This window comes from Poecilia reticulata, chromosome 9 (assembly GCF_904066995.2).
Source record: "Poecilia reticulata chromosome 9, P_reticulata-male-v2, whole genome shotgun sequence".
Taxonomy (NCBI): domain Eukaryota; kingdom Metazoa; phylum Chordata; class Actinopteri; order Cyprinodontiformes; family Poeciliidae; genus Poecilia; species Poecilia reticulata.
The window spans coordinates 10,094,062-10,110,547 of NC_088838.1; the positions used below are offsets into that span (position 1 = coordinate 10,094,062).

The following is a 16,486-nucleotide window of genomic DNA, read 5'->3' on the forward strand; positions in this document are numbered from 1 at the left end:
TCGTGTTTTTCTGAGGAAATGTTTTTGCTGGGATTTTACTTATCTTTCAGTATGGACGTGGGAGATGTGGACTCACAATAATTCTACATGTAATAGCTTGCAAAAGTGTCACCAATGTTTACCCATTGTCTCACATTACAGAAGTGTCCTGCAGAGGTATTTCAATGCCCTTAATTTGTCAAATAATCTTTCAATGCAATTAGGCAGGCAGGACACATCCAGAATGTGTGAGGTTCAGACAGCCTCGCGCTGAGCGAGTGCAGAGCAGGAGCAGCAGCAGGATAATAAAGCGTGGCAGAAACAGGGAAATCACGACAAACAATTGTATGGGTTTGGATTTGCTTCTGTCTAGGACCAAAGGAAAGCTCAATGAGTGTGTTACCTGTTTACAACTGAGAGTGTGTGCTAACTAACCAAAATCCACACTAATTGTTATGCAAACTACTTTGAAGGGAAACATCTTTACCAGGAGGAAAACCACAAGCTATGTTTTTTTTTCATCCCAGACAGCAACATTTTCCTGTTAATTGACATAAAAGTAAATATGTATGCACTATTTACTGCAATCCTGCTTGAGACTCATTTGAAAAGAAAAATATTTGAAAAGTGGAGGGACTTGTGACATCTAAAATCATTCACCACTGATGAAAAATTATGTTGCTGTTTTATGCAATATCTAGGACTTACAGATTAAAGTCATTGGATATGGTTAGGCACAGAAACGGCCTTTTTAAATGTGATGGAAAGGGCAAGTAAAAGTTAAAGTTAGATAAAAATATGATCAGTGAGACTCCATATTCTCCTCATAAGTTATGTGATGCATCCAGCTTTCTTTAGTACGTGAATGTGCCTTGCTAAGACAAGCATGTGAGACCAGGGAGGCTCAAATGTAAACATGTTGTTCTTTCGGAAACGGTGATTTTAATTTGAGGCCATGTTATTTGTTTGTGAGATTTATGTGTTTTGAAATTCATCTGCATACAAAGATAAGTTCTCTGTGAAAGTGGAAAAATGAATCCAATTTTAGATTTCAATTATTCACACCTCTTATTTGTTTAATTTGTATATTATTATTGGCTTAGATATTTGATACAGGACAGTTTATTGATGCTGTTTGTTTGTGCTCTGTTACCTTTCAACTTTTAAAGAATAAGTTGTTAATTGGTTAAGATATAAGAAGGTATATTTGCTTCTAACTTCAACACAATTACATTTTACTGGAGTAAAATTATGTTTTATGTTATTTACAAAAAAAAAGAAATGTAACACCATCCACCCAACAATGCACCGATTGTCTATTCCCGTTTTTCCTCGCAGGGGTCCAGTGATTACTGCCAGGTGTCAGACTTCAAAAGTTTGCAAAAACTGAAATTAGGTGACAATGTTTGAATTTAATATGAGTTTTCTCTTATCCGTACAGTTTCAAAACTATACATACAGGCTCACACATACACACCAATGTTTGGATGAATATTCTTAGCAAATTGGAGAGAAACAATGTGATTTTTGCAGCCATCAACGAGCTTCTGGGATGAGCCAGGTTGAATCTTTAAGGACTGCTCTTGACAGAATTGGCAAAGAATGTCTTGGCTTTTTTATTCTGCCAGGCATGAACAGCATTTTTAAACATAGCATATGTATTTTCAATAGGGATACGAAGCATAATTAAATAAAAAACAAAGTTTGCCTATACTTTATCCATTGTCAAACTGGTTTGGGTGTGTTTATGATTATTGACCTGAACAGCCTATTCTGTTAGATTTAGCTATTATTGAAGTTATTGATTTAATTCTTAGTTTAACCATTTGTACGTATTCCTCCTCCTTCATTCTTGCTCCCATTTTGTGCCAAGCTGGCCGTGAAGCTCAGGATGATGCCACCACCATCATGCTGGTATTTTATTCCACTTTGAATCCTTCTGAACGTACGTCATTTACTGCCCAAATAGTTCAATCTCAATTCTTTAAATTCTTTAAATTCATGTTAAACCGTCTTCTGTCTGCGGACAGTGACACTGGTGTTTAGCTTTCGCTTGGCGAGTGGCCTAACTGGTTTCCTTTCATCTGGGTGTTGAAAACAAAACAAAGACAAAAAAAGCAATAATCTCAAACGCACATCAAAGCTGGTTTACGCAGGCAAACATTAAGTTTCTGGAATTATCCTGAAATCAACTCCATTGAAAATGTGTGGAGTACATGCAAAAGGTGGGTCTGTGTCTGGAAGCTAACCAATGTTCAGTGAGTTAACTACCATTTCTGTTAAGAAGATTGATCAAATAGCTTGTTTTCAAAGGTGTTCACCCAATTGTCGATTTCAAATGTTCCATTGAAGTCCTAAATTAACATAAAAAATATATATAGATGATAAGTATGCATACAGCTCTCAGCCTGGAATGCCTTTGTTGCATAAAAAGAGAATAAATAAGTCAAAAACATCTGGCAGTTCTCTGCAAACTGTCACTTTGCCATCAGAGCGTCTTTGGACTTTGTCCACTGAGCCGCATCTCTGTCATGTATAACCTGAGCAGGTTATACATGACAGAGATGCGTCATGGCTGTGGTAGAGCTGAGACGGAGAAAAAAAGTAAGAAAAAACAAAAAAACAAGAAGAGACCGGGGGGGAGCATTTGGGAGGGAACAGTTTGCTTCTGAATGTCAGGGGCCTCCATTAGCCCTGAGGCTGGCTGTCTCCCCATCTCTCAACTTTCCCTGCCCTCTTAGCATGGCTTCAGTCTTTCACTCTCCCACCTCCTTTCCCTGTGATTTATGCCTAACCTCTGTAATTACAGTGCCAACAGCAGCAGCCTTCAAGGTTCAGTTGGGGTGAGGCACAGACATGCCCCATCACCTCGGAGCACAGACTCGCCAGCTCGGCCGTTTAATGCCGCGGCAATTTTCCTTTCAGCCTAATCTCCTTGACACTGGCTCTAGGGACATATTTGTGTGACAAGGGGAGATTGCGAATACCGACTGCCAAACACGTGTCAGTTATTTTCAGGCTGCAGACGCGATGAAGTTAATGAATGGGTAGGTTTAGCAAATCAAATTAACTTTTGTTGAAGGATTTTTGATCGTATCAGGCAGCCGTGGTTTCATTTTTGCTAAACAATTCTGAGGATACACGCTGCACATGTCGTCACTCTTCATTTGGAATAACGACAACAACTCACACTTAAGCAGGGTGAGACGTAGCTGAAAGTTTTTTGGACCTCCAACTTTGAGTCACTACCTGACCCAACATGTTGGTAGATATAAAACTGCCTCAGTTCCCACCGGACTGGAGAAATCTATCTGTTGCCAGGCAAGTGTTTTTTTTTTTGTGGGGGAGGAAAAAAAACTCCTTGAATCTACAGTGCTTGCTCCTCTTTGCACTGTATGTGTACCATGCGGATGTCCATGACACACTGGGCATTGTCAGCGTTCAGAGAGATTTCTTTGGTGACCTCCCCACCCCCTCTCTGTGGAACAGCATGACGGAAAGTCAGAGAAAGAAAAGAAAGAGGGAATGAAAAGGAGAATGTGCCCACATGAGTGTGACATAGTGCGGACGGACTCATGTGCTTGCCATGACAACCGTGTGGAGGGAGAGGGAGGGCCGGTTGGGGGGGGTGGACCCCTGGCTTTTTGGCGCGGTACAATGTGCTGTCTTAACCTTGGTGACATCCCCGTTGTCAACAGGTCAAATGCTTGAATATCAATGAACTGACTGAGTGGCCCTCAAAGTGCTCCTCAGAACTGTCCGGCTCGCTTCAGAGGCACTTGGTGTCCTGCCTGACCTCCGCTGACCCGCTTTGAGCCTCTTGCTGCATTCACACCAGAGTGACTGATTCAACGGGGTAAAACAACACTCAGCCGGAGCGCATGCATTCCTGCCTCCTGCTTCCACTCGGCCCAGTTCACTTATTGAGGGAGCTGGTGACTCCCTGTCAGAGGTTAGGACTCAGAGAGCCGGTGAGTACAGCAGCATGCCGAGTGGCATTCCACACAGGAAAACCCAGCAAAGTATTCATGTTTTCTCATGTTGTTATGTCACAAACCCTAACCTGCAATTCAGATTTTGGGTGACAACGGAAAATATTCTAATCTCAGGGCAAGTAGTGTTAAACTGTGAGTAAATTTATATTCAGCTCTCCTGAGTCAATCACTTGGTTTTTCCTTGTATGTCTCTTCTGATATTTTGGTTCATTTTCTTTGCAAAATGCATAAATGCAGGCTCCTAAGGGCTCTACACAGTGACTCCTAATAACTTCGGTCAGCAATATTATATAGAACTGAGCGGCGTTCTAGTATATAAATTGAATAAACACACAATTTATGTAAAATCTGCAAATAATTTAATCAAGCAATGACAATGATAGCACAAGAAATGTTTTTATTTACTTATTCTTTTATGTGTGTGTGGCGTCACGCTGGAACCAGTGTGCTTTTTAAAAGTTCTTGTTCACTCATCATATCAATGGATTAAATGTAAAAAAAAAAAAAAAAGCTTCTGTATTGTATAAACTTGAAAAATACTTCTCTACAATTGGATATAACACAGTCGTGGCCAGATGTACGGAGAAACTCGTAAAAACTGCAATCAGAGCAGAATTCCTGCAGCAGCACCACCCAGCATTTCATCCCGGCCTACATTTATTCACTAGTTTCCTGCTTCACAGGCCGCGCCGCTAACCGCCTGCTCTCCTCCTTTGGAGAACAGAACGGATGCTCCCCTTGATGTTGCTCAGTGAATCTTCCTATCGCAGCTCAAAGCCTTGACCCTAAGCAATGATCCGATGGAAAGCTAAATTTAGCTCTTTACATTCGTACAGTTGCTAATGGGATTACTGTGATGCAAGCGTTCGTATACCAGCTATCGCAGGTGTTCTGCTGCAAATATGAAGCCACATTGTTTACATGCCTCCGTGGAACCATCCTTACCACAGCCTGCGACGGCTTTGGCTCAGGCCTGTCATACAGCAGCTGTTTTCTGAGCAAAAAAATATATATATTTTTTTCCTCTTTTTTTTTTTATTTGGCCATTCCCACATCTGTTCTAAAACTAACAAACAAAAAATATCTGACATGAAAAATGAAGCAAACCCTTTATAGAACTTCCCTAAGCCATAATAGCTAAAAAAAAAGAAACAAAAAAAAAGAAACAAACAACACACAACTGTATGTTATTCAAGTTTTGACAAGCTTATAAATTCAAACAAACCCTCCACAGCCTCCAGTCTCGCGTCAAAAGCTCAGAAGACAAATTTTGGTGTGAAATAAGGTCTCAGAGCCAGAAAGGCACAGTAAACAAAAACGGCGGTTGGACAAAAGTGTGTTTTGTGTTTTTTTTCTCCTCTTCTTTTACCAAGTTTTCCAACTGCAACTCACAGATTGGGCCCTTGAAGTGGGCTGTTATTTTCCTCTCAGTCCAGATAAGTGGGTCCTGACCCCTTCCTTGGGCAGATTAGTCGCTTCTGCCATCACTCCCATTACTTTTATCAGGACCAGACAATCTCGTCTGCCACCAGTGTCCAGGAAATCCAGATCCTTCAAGCAGCCTATAGCCTGATTACTCCAAGGAACACATGTACTATCAGATACAGTTGCAATACCCAACAATGGAGTTGTTTATAATCTCCCCAACTGTTTCTCGGCGCTTACCGCAAATTGCTTCCAGCCCTGTCACTCCATAAAGCAAGCTGGGAGCAAAACGAGACATAGTCCCGGACAGCTGTGGCCCAGCACATGTTATGTGTTGTGTGTGCCCGTTCTTATTAAGTTGATGTGTCAAAGGGGGAGACAAAAAAAAGAAAAGATACTCTGCATAACTTTTGGCCACAAAAATGTGGCAAAACACAAACATCAAGCTGATAAATGGTGGAGTTAAGCTACTTTGTGCTTTGCTTTGAACTGTTTACTTGTGATCTAAACTGCTTCTAATCTCTTAATCAAGACCGTGATTAATAAGCAGAAATGTCAAAATACTTAAACACACTCAGCATGTTGCTACCGTTAGTGGAATATAAGTAAATTAGTCTACATTTAATTAGTTAGGCTCATTTGAATTCTGCCTTTGTCATCAAGTGCTTTCGTATGCCCTTCGCATCATTTTCAGATTACTACTTACAAACAGATTTAGCTGTTTAAGAATCACAAGTTTTATTGGGAATTTATGTAATAGACCAACATAAAGTAGTACAATATCATGAAAGAAATACTTGGTTTTCAAAATATTGCCACAGTCAAAAACCTGAAAAGTGTGGCATACATTTGCTTTCAGCCCCTGTGAGTCTGCGCTTTGTGGAAACATCCTTTTTTCTGCAGGTACAAGTGCGAGTCTCCAAAAAACACTCCTTTACACACCCGGACACTGACATTTTTTGTAAATTTTTTTATAACCCCTTAATTGTCATGAGGACAACAGTGAGCTCCCAAAACCAATAATCACATCATTTTCAGATTACTACTTGTAAATACATTTTGGAAAGCATGTATTGAGTTCCTTCCACTTCACTGACGTACTTCCTGCTGTCGGTCTATTGGATGTGACTTTAACGATGCGAAATGTATCAAGTTCCAAAGGACGTGAATGCTTTTCCAAGGCCTCTAATCTCTGTTAAGTTACACTTAAACAAATCTATGTTTTTCTTATACATTTTTTTTTTCTTTTCGTGATTGGTGCAAATCAAGAATGCAATACTCGTTTAAATATCAAAGTCTGGCTACATATTGTTATGCGGTGTTGGATAAATACCGGACACTGTGCAGACATTAAAGTGTCTTCTGATATTACTCTCCCTACTGGAATAATTATAATTCATGTACACTAACCAGAAAAATATAGAGCAAATTCAAAGCAATTCTTTTAGATTTAATGCATTCTGATACATCTCCCTGTTTTATCTACAAATGTGTCATCTCACATCTTGCTTTGCCCCCTGTCCATTTAATGGAGTTAATATAAAAATAGTCAAATGCCAGGCAATAGAGTCAGCCAGAAAAGCCGGGAGGTTTTCTCCCAGTTTATGTGACAGCTGATTGTGTAGCTCCCATTGATGTTCTCCCCCTCTGTGCCATCTTCCTTTGTTAAGTTTGCTGAGAAGAGGCTTTGAACCACAGGCATTTTCTCTCATGAGCTCTGCCAGAATTTCTTCATCATCTGTTTTTTTTAATTTATTATTATTTCTCTATAGCTCCTATATACACTGCCTATAAACCCCACACAAAAACATAAACATACACAAATGTGGACAATATCATGCTGTGCTTGCTTTCCCCGCTCCAGCCGTCAGACGTGTTTCTGCCTTTGTAACGTTACTGAGAGGCATTAATGTTTGTTTTTTTTAGTTTAGTTTTTTTTACATACACTCAAGAATACACTCATAAGAATTTAGGAGTAATCTCTCTTCTGTATAAAATATACAACTAATATGGAGATTAGTTATTATGTATGACCTTATTTGAATCTGAAACAAGAAATTGTACATATTTGCAACCATGGTGTGTAGTATTTTCTGTTTAGATATGATAGCTTGTGTGAAATCAACGTTTTCTGGAGAGCAAGAATATGATTACTGAAGCTGTCATATATCAGAATAAAAGTTTGAAAATATTCATTTGTTTATAAAGAGAAACCCCCCACAGTGCTCACTCCACTTCTTCACCAACAGGGAAAATGGTGTTTGGAGGAAAACTACAACAGCATATCACATGCTAATCCCTACTGGAACACACAGTGGCGGCTGTATCATGCTGTGGGTGTTTCCTAAGAAGGAATAGTTGGTCAGAGTAGGTAGGAAGATGGATAGAGTTAAATGCAAGACAATCCTGGAAGAAAACCTTCTCAACTTACAACTTGGGCTGTGGTTCGTTATCCAGTCAAAGGCCACACCTGCAGCGTCCGGTCGAGAATCTTTGCCATAACTTCAAAAGTCGATATTCACAGATATAAAATCGAACTGTGCCTGAGCAGTTTTGCAAAAAGAAAAAAGAAAAAAAAAAGTAAATTTCTTTCTCTAAATGAGCAAAGATGGTAGCAGAAGACTTCAAGCAGTGAAAGACGGCTCTGCAAAGAAATTGGATCATTTGAAAGAAAAAAAAATTTAAAATCATCCATCACTTCAGTTTCATGTTAAGTCAAGCAATAGTTTTTATTGTGAAATGTTAAAGGTGTTTAAATACGTTTGCATAGCAATGTTTATTCGTTTATTTTTTTAATTTAGGTTGAGAAAACCGATTTAAAAAAAAATTGCACTTGCCAAGTTGAACATCATTCATCAGACAAGATGATGAATGTCAAAATTTCAAAGTCTTAGATTTTCCCCCCTAATTATCGTAAAAAACTAAAAACCCTGACATTTTGTTGAATTCCCCTCTCTCACGCTGTTCTCCACTTCATCAGTTCGCACCCACTAACCTGCGAAACGCCAAATGAGGCAAAACCGAACACGGAGAACATCAAACCGAGAAGAGGAGGCTGCACATAAAGAGCCACGTCTGAAAAGGAGCGGGAGCCGCCGTAGCTCCGGTCCTCAGAGGAAGTGCCGCTGCAGCGCCTGCATTCAGGGGGAGTTTCTGTTTGCACAGGTCTGTGTCAGTTAACACTAATCTGCCTGATCTCCACCTCAGAGTCACTCGCTCCTCCACATGCAAATAAACATATTCAGGCTTCTTTCAAACCAAAGCCACAATCAAACACTTGTTTGATCGGCAGAGGGCCTGTAAGCCAGTTCATTATGCATTAAAAAAAAAAAGAAAAAAAAAGAAAGGGGGAGAGCATATTGCTGCCAGGGTTTTATGTAATTGCTCTCACCTTCAGCATGTGACTGGGAACAATTACCTCCAGATCAGACTGATGTGTTGGAGACTTTGAGCTATTATTAGTGCGTCTTGTTGCAGACTGCGCACATATACCGTGCTCTTTGCCCTGGATTCAACACTCTGTGTGCCTATTCAAAGCGCGAAGCACACCTCACGCACAAAACTCAGAATTTATGGACCTGAACATCTTACGGTCGCTCCTTTCATCATTTCACAAAAAAGAAAAAACAAAAAAAAAACGCCCCTTTCAAATGCGCCCGACAATCGGGGTCCGGCGCATTTGAGTGAACTCGCCCGCCCTGGAAGACCAGCCGCATTCCTTTGTGCGTGCGTCGAGCGTGTATACACGCGTCACGTTTTTGAGCGTATGACACCGAGAGGCTGAGCGTTGCCTTCTGAGCAGACAAGCCTCAACTAGCAAACAGGTGCCGCAGGAGCAGCAGCTGAGGATGAGGACACGGGGCGTCGCCTCAGAGTCAGATCAAAGTGAGGTCGTCTCTGTTGCCAGTCATCCCCAGCAGCTTGATTCACGCCACTGTATTGGAGGCCTTTATGACGGCTCGCAAGAAGGGACATAAAGCCACACAAGCTCCCCGCAAATCCTTGCATACAGCGACTGGAACAGCAAAAGGTCAAAGCCACGCCCCTCTGTCTGTGGAACAATGGCCGCCAGTGGAACTTGGGCTACCTTGAAAGAAACTTTGGAATACAGGAGTCGTTACCTACAAAAAGGATGATATACATAAGCAGACTTTAAAAAAAAAAAAAAAAAAAAAAAGAGAGAGAGAACCAGGAACAAGTGCTGGTGGTAAGAGTCATGCTGACCTTTGCAATCAAAACTTGGATCTCGGAATGACGTATTTTCCAATTAATAACGAGTCAAATGAAAAGTTAGAAAGCCAGTAGGATTTCCTAAATGGTGTGTTCACTAACACCCCAAACAACACAAACTAATAAGCAAACTTGTATTGTTTGTTAGCATATCAATGAATTTAGTACTTTCAGCATTTTCACTAACTGAGGCTGCATAGTACTATTGTTAGTGTGAAAGTAGCATTCAAACAAAAAACAAAAAATTTTTCACTGCAGTTATGGCTAATGGTTGTTTATATGAGGCAGCCATGTTGGATTTTGAGGTCATTTTTAGAGATGTATTTGTACATTTTACGAGTTACATCAAAATGGATAAAAACATAACTTCTCATTAAAGAATGAGTGCATATAAAACTGATTTTCTCAACCATTGGAGGAGTATGAATGAATATTTTTCATATTTCTGTCATACCGGTGTAAATTGAAAAAGTCAGAGTTGAAATGTCTTTCAAAATGATTACATTTTTATAAAATGAACATGAGTTGACCTGACATATAAGCAAACTGTATCATTTGAACTGTAAAGTAATTTTATCATATAATGTCTCTCAAGAAAGTGATATTTGAAAAAGAAACATGGGTCAGAGCTGTAGCCTATTTGAGCTGTAAAATCATCTTCATCATAAAATGGCAATATCTGCGTAATTTATTGTATTGTTCATTTACATATTAAAGCTAATTTAAGTATTTCTGGTGCCTACGTGTGAGCTGGTTTCACATTTCATTTACACTGTAAGTGTTTCACAGTTCAGCATTTTTTCACTGCGGTTGCTCATGAACAAAAGAACCTAAAAACCTGCTCCTCCTCCCCGCCTCTACCAAGTTCGTCTGGAAGTGTGCCCTCGAATGAAAGCCTGCTCAGGGCCTTTTAAAATATTGGGCTGGCTCTGACACGTACTGTTGTGGTACTTGACATAAAAAAGTGTGAGAACCACAAGGTTCAAGTCATTTATTATTATGAAACCAAGAGACGGTTTATGTTTCTGCAGGACTTTCTCTCAAGAAACAACTCGGCTCTTGCAAAGGCAGGTGAAAAGCCGGAAACATTGTCTTCAGTTATCAAGTAGTGATTAGCAACACCAGTTACAAACAAATGTCTTTCATTCAGAATATTTAATTTTACACACCATTAAACCGCTGTTTTCTCTTTAGTTTGGTGAAAAGAGAGGTGAATTGACATGACACTGGGATACATGGGTACGTGATTTATACACGGGTTGAACTGGGATTCCCCTCATTCCTTCTAAGGTAACATCTTATTTGATTACGTCCCTGGAAGAAGCCCAGCATGAACCTTTTTTTTCTCTCTCCCTCTCTCTTTTTTTAAATTCATACCATCCCACTGAAAAACACTCCCATCTCAATAACACTGGGTTAACGAATCAACATTTCTACTCCTAAAAGCCCAAGCGCAGCTGAGAGTGAATTAAGCTGAAAAAAAAAATGGTGTTATGCCCTTGCTCTGAGCAGACTTTTTTTTTTCCTCTCCTTTGAAGAGAGGACAAGAAGAGAAGTGAAGTCCTGGAGAGGGGTGGTAACTGTCATTTATATTTACAGCCTCGCAGACACCTCGGGGGCTCTTATCCAGGTGGCCTCTGTTGAGGCTCTCAGAAACGCTCACACCTTTTCTGCTACTCAGAGTATCAATAGACACTGGCTGACTTTGATTCAGCCACATAGAGGTTGTGAGTCATGTGCTTTTTGACTGTTCAAACTGGTCGGGCCGACGCTGAAACTTGAATGCCCTCGGGGACGGAGGAACACTACTCCTCAGAAAGGTTAATAAACCAGAGAGAACCCGCTTTTTTTTTTCTTCTTCTTCAAGAAAAGGACATTCGAACATCAAAAACCCAAAACGAGTCCTACCTTCTGACAAACGCTCAGTATCCCTGCATATTTTTAAACCTTGTTTAAAAAAAAAAACTGACATATGAATGAAGTATCCATGCTTTTCTGACAGGACCACAGAGACAATTGCCGTTATGGCCCCTCAGCATGTGAATCAGTGTGACGACACCAACATCAACGTATTTAGTTTTTTTAATCCCTGTGGATAATTAAAATAGCCGCTTTAAAACAATGCTCGACTCCTTTTAAAACGGCCCGCCGATAAGAAACAACACATTCAGCTTTAAAGTGTTCCTCCAACATCAGACACTCTCATCCGGTCTTGAGTGACATCAGGAAAATTGTTTAATCGCTTTACAGATGCGGATGAGTCGATTAAAAGAGAAACAAAGGTGGGAGAGAAAGAAATAAGATTTGAAATTAAAACTGTATTTTGTTCTGATCTGGTAAGAAACTAGAAAAAAACCCTCCTAAAGAGACTCCCATAAATGTCATAATGAATGAAAAATGTGATCCAGACAACGGGGAAACACCTTTGTAACACAGCCATCCATGTTGTTAAGAATTAATAAATAATGTTCAACATCTAAAGGAATGCCACTGACAGAAGGATGATCCAGATTTCTTTGGAATAAGGGCTTTTGTTTTTGTTTTGTTTTGCCATTATGTTGTGTGATATTAAAATATGATGGAGAAATTAAACCATACGTCTCACGCAGAGAACAAAGTAAGGCCGCACTCAGCCTTTTCGTCTTCTTTTTTCTCTTTTAGCTTTTTTTCCTTTTCTTTGGATAAGGCCAAAATTGAATGGGCACAAAAGTACAGCAGTTTCTTTTTCAAACACTCGACAACAAGAATGGAGAAGCCACTCTTTGCCTGCAGCTAATTTCAGAACAATGTCCCATTTTCTACAAAGTAAGGCAAGATATTCAGCTCAGAAATGCCATTTCTGTTTCAGAGAGCCAGTGCACATTTGGGGCATTTACCAGATAGCAAAAAATAGGTTTTTGGAGGCCCTCATTAGCTATGTTTATGGTTATTCTTTTTTTCTTTTCTTAAAGGTAATATTTTAATCAAAGTATTAAAATATTTTAACTGGCAGAGGGATAACTCCAATTAAAAGCGGTGAGAGTTTAAAAGGCCATCTGATCAACAGACACTCACTCAAACTAAGATTCCAGCTTTGCAAAAACAATTAAAACTAGTTCTTTTTTTTATTATTAATTTTTCTATAAAATATCGGCTTTTTTTTTTTTTAGAAACATATACAAACACTCCTTTGCACTATAAAACAGCAAAGAAATAAAAAAAAACCAACAACAGAAGAACACAGTGGACAAATATATTTTCAATATCGAGTGCTTGATTAATTTATGGCGAAGATTCGCCTCACAATGGGTGTTTCATAAGGATCTGGAGCGCCTTTCAGCAGCTGCTTTCAGTCCAGTTCAAACATATATGAAACAGGCTGAATTTCCATGAAAAAAAGCCTGGAAACAGCACTCATCTCTCTGACCATTTGCCTCCATTGTGCACTGGGGCCCTAACATTGTCTGTAATCTGTCACCAACAGTACAAGTGTCTTTTTAGCCAGAAAGGAAAACATCTATTGCACATTATTCAAGTAACGCCGTGGCACATCCAAACGGTTTACTCCACTCTTTTTGTCCAAGGAAATAATAGGATTTTTTTTTTCCTGTTATTCCAAGTTCCTCAAAAGAACAAGCGAGTGAAGGGGTAGCAGATTTTTTTCAAACAAAGGCTGCTCTTGTTGGGTGACACTGCAGAAAATACAAAAAAAAAAAAAAAAAAAGAACATGTAATGTTCTCAATGCATGAGGCATAAATAAAACATGAACCTCTGTGCTTTCCGGACCAGTCTTGCTTTTAGGGTTTTAAAAGTCTGTTTGGGCCCGCTTCACACACACGTCGGGGGCTGCCGCGTAGGCTCGTACTTGGTGTTCTGCCCTTTGAGGGATGGGTGAGGCTTGATGTAAGGCCTGCTGCTGGTGAAGACGCTGGCCGCCTTCCTCCTCGTCCTCTTCTTCAGCTTCCTGCTGAACACGTTCTGCCACGACTGCAGCGTCTTCGAGGTCCAGATCCACATGCCGCTCGTGATGCCCACCACCAGCAGCATGAAGACCTTCACCATGAAGATCTCCACGGCGGGGATCGAGTCCTTCATGACGCACTCGTCCGACTCCGGCCCGCTACCGTCCACGCACTTCTGCTCCTCCGCGAGAATGCGCCAGTAGTCCATGTTAAGTCTCTCGTAGAAGTAGCAGGCGATGACGCAGGTGGCGGGAACGGTGTAGAGGACGGAGAAGACGCCGATGCGCACCATCAGCTTCTCCAGCTTGTCTGTGTTCTCCCCCTCGGTCTTCATGATCTTCCGGATGTGGAAGAGGGCCACGAAGCCGGAGAGCAGGAACGATGTGCCAATGATGAGGTAGCAGGAAAGAGGAATGAGCACAAAGCCCGTGAGAGCTTTGACGTCCATGCTGCCCACGTAGCAAACGCCCGTCAGCTCGTCGCCGGCCACCTTCCTCATCACCAGTATCATGATGGTCTTTATGGCCGGGATGGCCCACGCCGCCAGGTGGAAGTAGCTGCTGTTGGCCTCGATGGCCTCGTGGCCCCACTTCTTCCCGGCAGCGAGGAACCAAGTTAGAGTCAGGATTACCCACCAGAGGGAACTGGCCATGCCAAAATAATACAGGATGAGGAACACTATGGTGCACCCGGTGCTCTCCAGGCCCTCCTGAATTATATACTGCACGCCATTGTCTCTGTCACAGGCTATCCTGTCGGCTCCCACAAAAAGCCGAATGAGGTAGCCCACAGAGTAAACACAGTAGGACATGGAGAGGAAGATGATAGGCCTCTCGGGGTACTTGAACCTCTGAGGGTCGATGAGGAAAGTAAGCACGGTAAAGGCACTGGAGACAAAACAGAGGATGGACCAGATGGCCATCCACACCAGGGAGAACTGCTTGTCTCCCTGACTCCAGTAAACATCCACTTTGGGGTAGCATTTTGGGGCACAAGACTGGCTTTTTTCCACAAAGTGGAACTTGCCGGGATTGCACGTCTGCTTGCTACCGCTTTCCTTCAGGTGCAGGTCCTGCCCACTCAGGGGGTGCTGCGGCCTAAAATCTGGAGGCTGAGTGTGGGACACTTTGGGGGGCTCGTCCGATCCGTTGTTGGGCGCCTCCATGCACAGGTTGTTTGGGTCATTTTTGGTCGGAAGGCGCGAACAGTCCAAAGAGTCGGGCCAGGGGAAATTAAACCTCTCCAGGATCGGGGAGCACTTCAGCTTGACCTGCTCGCACATGACCCTGCACGCTGGGATGGGGTTGGACACCTGCTCCGTGCACATGGGAGCATGTAGCGAACAAAGGAAGAACTTGAGGTGACTGTGGCATCCGAACTGGATGAGCGTTGCAAACTCCTGCAGCTTCAGCGCAGCCTCCTTCTGATCATCGTGACCCATGAGGTTTGGCATGCGAGTCATATTGTAGCCAATGTCCTTGCACATAGGGATGTTGATGTGCTGGCATCTTCCCTCTCCTGACCAGTCAGGATCTATAGAGCTGATGGAGGAGCTGCCCCTGCTCCGCAGCAGCAGCAGCAGCAGCAGCAGAGGCACCGGGATCACAGCTGAACACATTCTCCCTTCTCAGCTTGAAGAAAAATGCAGTCAACTGTTCAATGCAACCAGGAAAAACACAAGTTTCTCTCTCTCTCTCTCAAAAAAAATAAAAGTCTGAACCGAAACAGAGCAGGTGCTGCGTAGAGAAACTTACTTAACTATCCACTGCAACATCATCCTCCCCTCAGCTCAGAGTTGCAGAGTTGAATGAAAAGAGAAATCCCGCGATGGAGAGACGGTGTTTCCTGGCTGCGAGCGCGCTGTCAGGTCCATGCTCTCCCCCAAAACGTTCACTTTGGCGGCTGAAGAAGCCCCCTCGTTACTTCTCTCTGACACCGTGCATGAAATTACCCCATGCGCTTTTTATTGTTATTATATTTTTTTTTCTTAGTTTCCTTTCGGTTCGGTCCGCCTCCACGCTTCTTGACACTTTATCAGCATTTAGGTGCTCCTCCGCGCCTGCTGCAGTGCGATTTCGGTCCGTGAGAAACAACTTCCAAAAACTAAAAATAACAAATAAAATAAAAAAATGAGAATAATAATAAGAAAAAAAGTTGCTCCAACCCTTTGTGCGAAGCACTCTAAATTAAATAAGCGAGACAGAAAGAAAAATCCTCCGGGATAATATAAAGTGTTTCCCAAGAAACGCAGGATTTACGCTCCTCCCCGGGGCAGGCGCTCGATGCGTCTGGTGGCTGTGCTCGTCTGAGCTGGTCGGAGTCTCCGTCCCGGTCTAACCTGCCAAAAGATCCGCCTTCAAAGACAGCTGCTTTGCATAAGAAAGATGACACTGACACGCAGATTATTTTCAAATCGTGCGGAACAACTTGTTCAGTGCAGCACTTTTCAAAGCCTCGCTGCAAACTTCCTACTCGCTCTGCTTGTTTGTTCTCTGCAAGAAACTCAGTCAGTAAAATGATAAAAGAAGCGTTTTTATTCCCGGTTTTTCTTTATGTTTGTTTCGCAGAATCCCGAAATGCTGCGCAGCATGGATGCGCACAGGTTCGAAGGCGCGCCGACATTCAAGTTTAGGTGGAAACTTCTAGTTTTTAATGATCCACACACAGTGCCGGATGTAAGAGGATCCAGGTCCCTGGGCTAGAGACATTTTGGGTCCCCAAACCAAATGTCTTCTTTTTTTCTTTTTCTTTCTCTCTTTTTTAAACTAATGTCATTTAAAAACACTTTTAACCCTTAATAAAACATATATTCGGTGTGATGTAAAAGAAAAGCAAACAGATGCATTAAAGAAACAATTGCAGTAAGTATAAGTCAGCACACCCTTAAATTGTGTTTTAATTAGCTTAACTTGGCA

General features: G+C 41.7%; 1 protein-coding gene across 1 annotated transcript; it reads right to left on the reverse strand.

The window, feature by feature from the left end:
• Positions 1-10,605: 10,605 nt before the first annotated feature.
• Positions 10,606-16,226, reverse strand: fzd10 (frizzled class receptor 10). Its single transcript, XM_008417452.3, has one exon. It carries the CDS (start codon positions 15,187-15,189, stop codon positions 13,438-13,440), a length of 1,752 nt encoding a protein of 583 aa, XP_008415674.1. The 5' UTR covers positions 15,190-16,226; the 3' UTR covers positions 10,606-13,437.
• Between the last annotated feature and the right edge of the window lie 260 nt (positions 16,227-16,486).

What these genes read in the sequence shown, in the direction of transcription:
- fzd10 (XM_008417452.3), bottom strand. Translation starts at nt 15,189, where the DNA reads ATGTGTTCAGCTGTGATCCCGGTGCCTCTGCTGCTGCTGCTGCTGCTG.